At 41.1% G+C, this 12366-nt stretch overlaps 1 protein-coding gene across 1 annotated transcript in view; it reads left to right on the top strand.

Annotated features, from left to right (window-relative positions):
- Positions 1–3787: 3787 nt before the first annotated feature.
- Positions 3788–12366, top strand: part of SOHLH2 (spermatogenesis and oogenesis specific basic helix-loop-helix 2) — a 44778-nt gene continuing 36199 nt past the window's right edge. Inside the window, exon 1 of the mRNA XM_058670856.1 lies at positions 3788–3897. Within this exon, the coding sequence (XP_058526839.1) occupies positions 3850–3897 (48 nt within the window). The 5' untranslated portion in view covers positions 3788–3849. The remainder of the gene's footprint in view (positions 3898–12366) is intronic.

Consider the following 12366-nt stretch of genomic DNA (forward strand, 5'->3'; position numbering starts at 1 on the left):
TGCCAGCAGTCCTGTCTCCAGAGTCCCAGTCCTAACTCTTCTTGTCTGTGATGTGCAACACTATACCTGGAGTATTGTTCACTGGATATGCTCACCTATGCCTAGTTCTCTAGGTGTTTGATTGGGGGTTGATTGTGTACTCTTTGTGAAACAGACATTTAGTCTCCAGCCTAGACCTCCAAAAGTAGAGCTTGTAACACACAATAGACCCTGAGCCTCCTCCGGCTCTGAAGGAGGAATTTATATTATATGATCCCCATCCATCCTTAAGGGCTTCTCTGGGCTCCAGGCAATTCAAACCATCAGACTACATTTCCAAAGAAGTTACTTTATCTGGTTGTGCGTGTCCTACCCTGAAGACTATTGACTGGGGAGGGGAAGCAATCCCAGGACATTATTAGGGGATAGAAACTGATCAAGTTGATTTGATTAAAAGCCAAGTCTAGAAAGCCAGATTGGATAAGATGATGTGTGCCCCAATGACACACTAAGAAATGGGAATGTGAACAGAGGATCCCTTGAACATTTTTAAATAAGGAAAGAACAGGGTTAAAGCTGACCTTTCCTCTCATTATGTTACCACCAACATAATTTACACCAGCTCTGCACATTTACACTAGAGATGCTGAGTTTATAACTTCGTGCTTAAAATAATTTTTTGTTTACCCCAAGTCTTTTTCTTTCCACCATACAAGCTAGCATTAGGAAATAGAGGGCAGAGCTATAAAGACCTGAATACATGGCCACATAAACCAACCCTACTCTCCCAGGCCAAGAAAAGATGAGGGTAGGACAGGACAAATTCTGTGTTCTAGAGAGCAGGGGAAAATAAGTAAAAAATGTTATATGAGGGGTCTTCAAAAAGTGATTAGCAATGCCTATGACAAATTATGCATAAATTTCAGAATCATTTTGCACTAAAGTAAACTTGTAATACTATCTATCAGCTTTTTTAATTACCCTCATATAACATTAGATAAATCATACAAAGAAAAACAGAATAAGGGGCTAGATTCTATAGTGTCACCAAGAAGGTGACATTGTAGCAGTCACCCAAATGAAATGGGGAAACCAGGGGAGGTGACAGGGTGGTGCTGGGAGCAAGACATTCCAGGGATAAGTAAAAAGAAAGGCAGAGTTCTTTAGCTTTGCATTTTACCTCAGATTCTGGAAAGAAAAAAGAATCCACAGTGACTTGCGGTCATGAGCAGAGGTCATGCATGGAGGGAGATGAGGCTAGAGAGGCTAAGTTACAGAGCCTTGCAACACTGAAAAACACTTGGGCTTTTCCTTAAGTGGAGGATTTTAGGAAGAAAATATATTTTAAAAGCTCATTCTGGTTAGTCTGATGAATTTCTTGAAAGGATAGAGGTGATAAAAGTAGAAGCAAGAGTCTTCATCTTATGAAAATATCCTTGTTGGAAATTTTATGAGACATAATGGTTAGTCAAGTTATGGTTCTTAGATTTACTCTTCCAAAGATAGAACAAGTAAAATGTTTACTTAAGAAGTGAGTTTTGTGCTTTACATATTTAAGTATAAAAAGCTTAGTAAAAAGATTAAAATCATTAATTTTTACTTTCAGCTTTCATGGTTACGATCTTATGAGAGCATTCTCTTTTTGTCTCAGCATTTTTGAAAGGGTTGGACAATTAGGTAATCTCTCGAGTTCCCCGAGTTCTAGGTTCTGAGTTACTGAGACCAAGCCAAGTCAGCAACATTGGATTTGACATATACCAATGGTTCCTAAGGGGAAAAAAGTAGCTAGATGGGAAATTTTCAAACACTTAAGGCTTAGGTTCTCAATAAAAGTTCATTTGAATGAAGCATCTTCTATTGCATGCAGCATTATTCAGGGCATACACAAACTGAAACGCAATTCTTATTTAATGTTAGGAAAATAATGCAGGGCATTTGCTATGAATGTTAATTTTAAATGATTGGAAAGCTCTATAACAATTATGACTGCACCTGTTTTCAAAATATTTATTTAGAATTAGTCTTATATTTCACATTTCAAGTATTCAGTTTTCCATCAGCAGTATAAAAAGCGTACTTACATTCTGAGAACCAGAGAGAGTAATCCAGCTGCCCATCTGTCTCCGGTAACGAATAGGATTCAAGAGAGCTAAAGGTGACAAAGGTATTATGAGTTTTTTTAACCCTATCCTGTAGTCCACCAGGTTTATTGAACAGTTTCTCAGTCTCAGACTAATGCCATTTGACACAGACAAGCCTGCCTTCCATAAAGGCAGGCCTGCACATGATAAGGTGTTTAGGAACATCCTTTAACTCTGCTGGAAGTCAGTGCACTCCCTAGCTGTGACAACAAAAACGTTTCCAAAAACTGTCAAATGTCCTTTGGGGGACAAAATTCCACCCCACTCCTCAGGGAGAAAGGTACCCATTGTGTCACAATAGATGTCTGTTCATCTATCAAATAAAAAAAATTTTGTAGAAGATTGAAAGTGAAATTCTTATAAAACTTGAACTTATATTCTAGATAGAGAAGAAGTTATCTTTTTTTTTCTTTTTTCTCCCACCAATGCAGGAGATTTGACTTCCTCTCACATGATCTTGGGTTTTTTGCTTGTTTGTTTTTTACTCAGAAGCAATGAACCTGTACTAGTTTCAACAATGTCCCTGTGATTATCAGTGTCAGAACAGTCTAGATTTCTGGAGTGATGGAAACCTGGTTACCATTCAGGGAAAGCTGGGGTGGGAATCAAAGCTGCTTTAATTCACACACCCACACCATGTTTGGGAATGACTTCACCATTGCCTTATAATGGCGAGCAAAGCAACTGCTCCACTGCTATTTTTATAAATGTTCAGTTCCCAATTAGTCGCACACGCAAGAAAGCAAAACTCTCGTCTATTAAAATGGGTGCATTTACTCACAAAGGTAACACAGCATGGTCTTAGTAGAAGACATCAAAAGCAGAAACAACAGCAAGGGTTTTGCATTCTGTCATGAGCTAAATCAGGTCCCCAGCAGCACCAGCTGCTCCCACACCAGGAGGTTTGCCCAGATACGACCCACCTGCTGCCCTGGCTCCCCAGAACGCTTAAGTAGCCAGGATTCAAGTGAGATCAAGTGTCGGCCATCACACAGCCAGCAATGAAAAAATCTCAGCCATTTTAGATGGGACAAGATCTCCCAAAGGTCCTGACACCTCAGAGCTCAATAAAAGTTTTGTGCGGGTTCACTAGAGGGTCTATGGCAACAGCCACCAGAAGACTTCCCTATTTTCTTACAGTCTCAGTTGAGGCAACGGGGACGACATCATTGAAACTACGGAACAAAACCTGGATTAGATAGAAAGCCCCGAAAGTTCTCCCCCGCCCCATCTTCTACATGTTTGTGTAGGAGAGGGGGAAACAAAACAAAAGCAAAACAAACCTCACAAAATCTGTGTGCTAACTCTTCATCTTTAAAGACTGCCCCAAATTAAGGAAAAAATTAAAAGCAGGCTTAGACAAGGCCATGCTTCCGGCTTCTCCAGGGCAGCAATGACACTTTGGGTCCTAGCGGTGTACCAACTTGAGGTGGGCAGGGTACAAATGGCGGGGCCTCCCAAAAGGCCATGGGAACACATTAGGAAGGCACACTGGGAAAAGCCCCCTCGGACAGGGGCCAGACCAGCTTAGCAGAGACCCTCCGCCCAGAGTGCAGTGGCTGTCCTCAGCGCCAGTTCCGGAGTCAGAGGCAAGGCCGCTTTAAGGGGCGTGCACTCCCCCAGCTGCAGCCAGCAGCCATTATCGCGGAGGGCGCGGAGAACGCGGCTACGGGCTGTCGAGCTCTGCTCCGCGAGGCTGCCCCAGCACCCGGCACGTGCGCAGCGCACCATGGCGGCCTCAATTACCAGCCCGGAGCTCGGCCAGATTTCAGAGCAGGTAAGAGGCGCAAGGGGGAAGAAGGGGAGGCAGCTGCGCTTATAACCCCGCGGGCCGGCGCTAACTTGTGGGCCTCTCTACCTCCAGAGGCTGGGCTCAGCTAGCTCTCATTGAAGGGCCCCCGAGAGGGCGGCTGCCAGGCCGGGGTAATGCTGCCCTCCCCAGGTGCCCCGAGCTTCTCCGGTGTCCACGGACCCCACCCGGCTGCCCGGAGGTCCCTTCCCTGTTGGTTGGCCCGGCCTTGGCCTCCAGGGCCTTACGGTTGGAGGCCTGGACATAATTATCTTGCGGGGAAAGAGACAAAGCAAAAAAGGCGGGCTCGCTGTTTTTTACTAAGGAAATCGTCTTCGCCCTTTTTGACCCGGTTACCCGTTATCTTTTTTTTTTTTTTGCTATACGTATCTAAAGATGCTTGGAAAACATGGAGCCGCCATTTCGGCTGGGGAAAACGTGAATCATTCGTTCTTATATAGATTTAAAATGCATCCCTGTCGTTGCGTGGACTGACATGTGCTTCGGGTTGTGGTTTTTTGTTTTTTGTTTTTTTTTTTTTCGCTTTGGGTTTGAGTTTGAATTTATGCGCCCTTTCTCTAATGTGTAGCCCATCAGGCCTGTTTGTATGGAAAAGGCGCTTTCACACGTACCTTCCCTCAACCCCCGCTCTGCCCGAACCCACCAGCCCACTGCTGTCTTCTGAAAGTGCCCCTTTAGCTGCTTAGCCAGCACCAGTTGGCTTTGGGACTCTGCCCTACCCTGGCCCAACCCAGAAAGTCAGGGTTTCTTAAGGGCTAAGGCCAAGAGGAAACCTCTTCCGCCCTTTCCTGGCTCTACTATTTCAAATCAAGAACAAGCCTTCTGAAACATATTTCTTAGTACCTTCAAGTGGACCTGTGTAGCAGGTTTCCTTAATTTTCTCAAGATGCCAGAACCTATTTAAACTTTACAGAGACGTGCTATGGTGCAGGATTAGGCAAAACTGCGCAACATGGAATTCTGAATAAGAGCTGCCTATCTGGTACTACAAAGCTCATTGCGGTTTACTTCTTGAGTCCGAAGCCCCTCCCAAGCCTTTTTGTATGCCTTTCCTGGGAGAGCAGCCCTGCTGGATTTCTCCCAATAGAGCTGTTTAAATCCTTGGGCTCCTGGGAAATCTGGAGGCTCACAACTGCCCAGTGCGGGCAGTGGGCAGCGGGCAGCGGGCAGCGGCACTTGCAGCTGTCTGTGATTGTTAGAGGCCCTGCTCAGCGTGATAAGAGTGACAGAAATAACAACTCATGAAAAAGTAGGGATGATTGGCTTTAAGCACTTGAGCACCTGCTGTTACTAATTAAGGATTTAGCCTGCCATAGATTGCAAATGGAAATCCAGTGTTTCAGAGTGCCTCGTTGTGTTTGTGATCATGAAAATCAAACACAATGGGTAAGGAATGTTGGTCATGATGATGTCACATTATTAAAACCTGCCCACACTCTAAGACGGTACTTCAGAGTATTAGCAGTCCTTGTCCCTGAGTGGTAGAATGACAAGGGTTTTTTTTAGCTTTCACTTAGGCTTTTAAAATTTCCCAGGGTTTCCCAATGAACATATGCTGCCTTTGCTAAAGAAAAAAAAAGTGGAAAGCAGTCCAATAGGAAAAAGGGTTTCTGCTAAAGGAAACCTGGTGTCCTCCAATCTGTACTCATGGGTCAAGATCTCCCTGCTCTAACGGCAACTTTCCGATGCAGCATGCACTGGGGACTTATTTTGATGAGCAGCAAAGCAATTCTCATCCCTCAAGTTCTTACTACATTGCAAGACATTTTTAACTGAATAACTGTTCAGGTTTATGTTGACTGTAAAGCTATTCAGGTAACTTCTGTTACCCTGGGACAGTGGACTGGAGCAGAGTTCTCGTGTGCTTATTAACATTCTTCGTGTGCAGTGGCACTGGATTTATAGGGCAGGGAAGGAAGCCTGTGGCCAGGAGCACATCAGCTCTTTCCAGAACCACCTGATTTTGTGCCCTCTCTCTGCCATGGCGGAAAGCACAGTGGAAAAACTTCCGATCCCCATGCGTGCTGCTGGTTCTTCTCCTATCCGTTTCTGGACCTCTTTTCCACCTCAGAGATTGCCAAGAGATTTCTCTCTGCTGCCCCAAACCTGGCCTGTTAACAGTTAGCTCTTGGCTTCTCTCCACAAGGCAGACGGATCCTGGGGACGGTTGGCCTGGGCCTCCTCCAAGGGCGGGAAAAGGCGGATCAGCCGTTGAGGATTGTTCACAAGCTTACTTTTTGCTTGGTGGGAGGCAAACTCTGAACTTGTGAACTCTGTCTCAAGCCGCGCAGGGGAGCAGTTCACATTAGAACTGTTCTCATTTCCCAGTGTGGGCATTTTTCTCCTCTCCTGCCCTTTTTTTCTGTCTGATGGATCTGATGTTTTCTATATTTGTGTGTGTGTGTGTGTGTGTGTGTGTGTGTGCGCGCGCGCGTGCGCTCAGATTTGATATTGCTTGAGAAAACATGGCTGTAACCACCTGTAGGGCTTTGTATAAACATTGCTGCTTCTAACAGTCTCACAGTGTAAGTATCTTCCTCAAAGCCACTAGTAAAGGGGTGAAGTGACGCTGCTGTCTACTCTCTTCCCACTGTGATAGACTGTTAGCAAAGGTTAAATAATGGCTTTGATTGAAGCCCATAGACTTCTTGTGAGCCCTAAAGATTGAAAGCCATGCTTTCTGAAATCAGGGAGTGTAAGCCCTTGCCTGTTTGTTCCTGCCACCTGGTACTGGGTGTGCACTGTCATACCACTTACTAAATATCCATGTGTGAAATAAATACTAAGCATGCCTAAACAGATATATAAAGTGATGGAATGCTTTAAAGAAACCGTTCTAATCAAGTTTTACAGACTATTCACAGCCCAGGACATACATTAGTTTATAGATATTATATTAGTATGATTATTAATAGCAACCTTTTTCGTCCTTAGAAAGTATCTCTTTGGAAGATACGTTATATGCTCATTCTCTCTGTTAGGTAGATTCTTTGTGGACATCTGTAAGTTTCTTCTGTTAACCAGGTTAATTTAAAAACTAAACTATCATCACTCTGTTCAGACCCCTTTTTTAGGATTTACTTTTAAAATTTTTTTGGAGAGGCAGATATACAGAGAGGAAGGTCTTCTGTCGGTTGAGTCACTCCCAAAGCGGCCTCAACAGCTGGTGCTGAGCTGATTCGAAGCCAGGAGCCAGGAGCCTCTTCCAGGTTTCCTGCATGGGAGCATGGTCCCAAGGCTCTGGGCTGTCCTCAACTGCTTTCCCAGGCCACAAGCAGGAGGCTGGATGGGAAGCAGCGCTGCCAGGATTAGAACCAGCACCCATATGCGATCCTGCTGCGCTGAGCCCTGGACTATTTAACAAGTGCTCCAGTGCCTAGCTTTGAACAAAACAATACAGTGGCAGAGAAAAATAGGTACCCTGGTGGAGATGCACAGTCTTCACGCACAGCAGTACAATGGCCGAAATTTCCCTCTTGTTCCTACAGTGTTGTTGGGAGAGAGGGATGTTTATGAAACAAAGTGACACCAGAAGGTCCCAATATGCTCTCCTGTATTGCAGAGTTCATTTGAAAGTTTCATGCTGTCTGAGAGAAGGAGACAGTAAACTCAAGAAGGCAGACATCAGGCTGCAGGAGGCCATGAGTTGGGCTCGTGCTGGATCGAACACACAGCTCAACCTCCCTGTCTACTTCAAAACGCCTTAGCAGCAGATACTTGTTAAATGGCATAATACCTTTAGGAAGTTAATATCATGAAAGAATCAGGTGATGGAGTAGTATTCTTAAAGGATGAGGAGACTTAACAGCAAAATGCAGGACATAGTACCAAATGTAAGGCTTGGTTTGAATTTAAAAGTTTCTCTCTGAAGATTAAAAACAGTAAAATCAAGGGCAGCTGGTAATTTAGAAAACAGATGTAATCCAATTGCCACGGAAATAAAAGTAGCAAAAACTGCAGCTTACCAGACAGGATGGGGAAGAAATGCAGAGGCAACACAATGCTAGTGATAGTCTAGGCTCAGTGTGAAGGCAAACAGGGTGCTTACCTGGTTTTGAATTAGCTGGAAGCAGAACACCTGGGCCAAGCAGTCTCTATCCATGGAACTGTCGGTTCCTCCTATAGCAGGGGCACCTGTACTTTTAACCTCAGGGCTGCTTTCTACAGGAAGTGAACCATATGTGGGATCAGGGTTCCCTGTGTGAGTGACTGGCAAGGAGGAGGAAAGGGAAGACCGCTGTCTGCTCTGCAGAGAAGTACACCAAATTGATCGGCTTAGAGAGAATCTGTCTTCATTTTAAACAACATGCTGAGCCCAAGTCTGTGTTCCCTAGCCGCTGGGCTTGCTGTCCTATGCACTCCCAGCAATCTTGCAGCCAGCTCTCCCATTCAAGGGAATTACTTCCCTGACTGCAGGGGAAACCGACGGCTTATTCGGCTATATAGTCTAGGATTTATATGTAAGTTTTATTAACCAAGTACTGCCAAGAAATTAATAGAGCTAGACACAAATGCGTGGGTGGAACAGTTAATCCAGAGACAGATTATTACAAGGCTCCCCTGCAGCTTTGCCACTTAAAGTTCATAGATTGAAATCCTAACCTGAAAGGTGATGGGATTAGGAGGAGGGAACCTACAGGAAGAGATCAGGTTAGGAGGGTTCTGCCATGGTGAATGAGCTTAGTGCCCTGACATAGCCCTCTCCTGCCTTGGGAAGGCTGTGAAAAATTTCCATCTGTGTACTGCCTTCTTCACATCTCCGAGCCTCTGCTGCCTTGGTCTGGGATTTCTCAGTTCCTAGAACTGTGAGAAATAAATTTCTGCTACTTATAAGCTGCAAAGGTGGTGATATTTTGCTGCAGCATTCCAAATGAACTAGGACTTAAAGGAATAGAAAGAAAATTTGAACAATTCTAATGTGTATCCTCAGAGCATATCATATCACGTATCTGGTTAAACAGCTGACTTTGGCCTAGCCGAGCACCCTGCGTGAACGTCTCTGTTGTGTCGCACTGATAGGGCACTGTGAGAAGATGCTTTTAATCTCAGTTTTCTCATGTGAAAATGCCAGGCCAGTCCATGTTTTGGGAAGTTTTGCAGAATTCCTGACCAGCACTCTTTAAGAAGCAGGAAAAAGTGGAAGAGTATTACAGATTAGAGGAGGGCTAAATACAACCTGCTGTTCTGGGTGGGGACTCTGGGATTGTAAAAAGGATTTTAGTGGAAAAAAGAATGAAACCCAGATAAAGTCTGAGATTTCACAGCAACGCTGTTCTAATACTTCCTTAGCTTTTGGAAAAAAATTTTTCTAAGAGTCACCATTTCTTCATTTTCATTAAAATGCATTTGTGTATAAATGTTTGGAGAGAAGCCTAATGTAAAATTCCAACAACTTAATATATTTTTTTGTGACTCATCTGAAAGCCTAGATTATTTCAAAATAGAAATACAGTTAAGTTCTCAAAGAAGTTAGGGACTTCATTCCCAAAGCGTTTATTGGAATGGTAGGATCAGGAAGAAACTGGTCAGCCTAACAGATGACATGGGGAAAAAATTATGATAAATAGCGAAACTTACATAACAAATGAAAAGAATAAGAACATTTCACATAGACATGAGTATTTACCAATTAATTGACTAATTAATCACATCTGATATCCTGACACTAAAAACTAAAAGCTCAAATGGTAAAAAACCTAAAAATTCAACTATGTATTATTTTTTTCAAGTCACACAAAATGAAAGGTTCAAAATATAGAGATGAAAGAGTAGCAGCTATATTTTAGAAAAAATTAATTCAAGAAAGCATTTTATGTATGTATATAATATATATGATTTTCTCTCTTAATTTGTAGTATATAACATGCCAAATATTCACAAATCATCATATAAATGTGTTTTGAATGTTATGTATTATTACAAACATTTGGAATTATCATGAGGATTTATTACCTTTTTCATAATTAGGAGTACAAACTGATAGAGAAGTTGATAAATTGACAAAAGCAAGATTTAGGAGGGAGATTTCACTATACTTATAATAAACTGAAAGGTAAAGTAATTTAAGAAGAACTAACCAGTGTGCTCTGAAAGAAATGTATAGCTTTAGATTCAAGGGAAAATAAGCACTATTTTCAAATACCCGTAGAGCATTAACAAAGATTGGCAGTGTTTTAGACTGGATAAGATCAAGATGTAATAAGTACGTTGTTGTCCTGTAGGAGACATTCACTGTGGATGACATATTGAAATAAGAAATGAACTATAATGATTAGCCAAAAAAATAAAAACCCAAACCACTCTCCTCTTCAAAATTAACTACATTTATTCATAGTTAACATAACTTGAAATGGAAGCAAAGTATATACTATGTAGTAGTGAATGAACATGAGTGTAATATGAGGGCTGTGCTGTCCAACAGAATTTTCTGCAATGATAAATTGTTCCATTATTATGCTGTATGACCTGGTAGTCACTTTAACTACATGTATACACTGAGCATGTGAACTGGTGGCTAATACAACTGATTGGGATTTCAAATTTTATTTAATTAACAAAGTAAATTTAGTCTTGTATTGTTACCGTATTGGATCATGTAGTCCTATTGTCTCCAATAACCCATTACTAGCAAAAATAGTTTACAGATTAAGTATTCATTCCTAGTTAGAAACTTGGACTTTATACCAGCAGTAAATCTGATGTATTTTTCAAAATTATACATTTGAAAACAAATGAAATGGATTTTTAAAAATATCCAGGAACAAAATTCACCTAGAAAGACTTAAATTTACAGGTTATCACTAAGGAAGTGTAAAAGGTCTAGTACCCATGTCTATACATGTTCAGGATACATTTACTAACTATGTTTTATCTAAACCTCAATAATCAAGTAGCTCTTATTTTTTGTAAAGTATTCAAGGCCATGGGATGATAGTGAATTCATCTGTTTCATTATTCAAGGCTAGTATATCCCTGATACCTAAAAGTGGGTACAGCAGTAAACAAAATTGTAAGAAATGTATGAACATAAATGCAGAAATCTGAAAATGAATGAGTTCAAGCCATTACAAACCATGACTAGGTTTATCCCAACAATACAATGATGGCTTGACATGGGGAAATCTGTTAATGGAATTCATTACCTAATAGATTACATAATAAAAAGTATGAAAATGTCAATAAAAAGCATTTGAACACTCTAGTACTCATTTATAATGTACAATTTTTGGCCTATAAACAGAAAGAAATCATAAAATGATTTAGGAAGTTAACAGGAAACTTTCAGTGTCATATTTAGTGAAGGAAGCATTTGGAATATTGCCACTAAAGTAAGGACAAAGGAAGAAATACACTATTGTGCCTGCTACACATTAGTCAATTCTTTAAGGACATTTTCAAAAAACCCTGAAAAATCCTATAAACAGAAACCCAAATCCCATTTTTTTCAAAGATAGTATGATTGTCCACCTATGAAACTGAGAAGAATCAATTGAAATGAAATAGAAAGCATGATAAGTTCTTTATATTGAAATCCATAGCTTCTCTATATGTCAGCCGTGGTCAATGAGAAAATGTAGCAAGGGAGAAAATACATCCCCTCATTGTGACCTTCAGATGTTGGAATTCCTAGAAATAAAAATGCAAGAACAAATGCAAAATTGTATGAGGGTAAAACAATACAAATAAAATCAAATTCTCTGTGAATCATCCTTCTCAAAAGGAAGATTTACTACAGGAATGATCTAGACTAAGTAGTCTTTAAAATATGTGCAGCCATATTCAAAACTTAAATAAGATTCCATGACAAACTCATTCTAAAAATATGTTGAAAAATAGAGCCAGACTGCCAGATACTGAGAAGGAAACAGTATGAATGACCTTCAAAAGGTTTGTGGAATTTATGTATTATGAAAAAACCTTGCATCTATTTCAAATATTTTTGCATACCAAAATAAACTTATTCTAGCATGTCTGAAAGGGAGATCTAATTTCAGGCACTAAAAATAAAGACATCAATGTGAAAAAGCAATCTTATCAGAGCAATATGAATTCTCTAAAATTGAAACAAGAACAAACATCAAATTTATATCGATGCTTGGATTTATGTTGATGCTTAGGTGGAACAATGGTGAAATCATTGATGCTTTATGAAGATTTTAGGGGGACAATGCCTAATTGGATAGTTTATAGTTGGATAATCCATTTGAAGAAAGGGTAAGATGATTTTGAAAATGTTGCCCACAGTAGCATATCATTCACATCGATTTGCAGGGAAAAACTTTGTTTTCATGGTTTAATTGAGGGGGGACCAGTGATTTGCAGCAGAACCAATAGCCAACACCATTTATATAATTCTGACTGAAAAAGTAGAGCAAACATTGCACCTGGGTTAAGGGCAGACTTTCAGTGGAAATATTTTAGGATCAAGATCTTGAA

This window comes from Ochotona princeps, chromosome 12, assembly GCF_030435755.1.
Source record: "Ochotona princeps isolate mOchPri1 chromosome 12, mOchPri1.hap1, whole genome shotgun sequence".
Lineage (NCBI taxonomy): Eukaryota > Metazoa > Chordata > Mammalia > Lagomorpha > Ochotonidae > Ochotona > Ochotona princeps.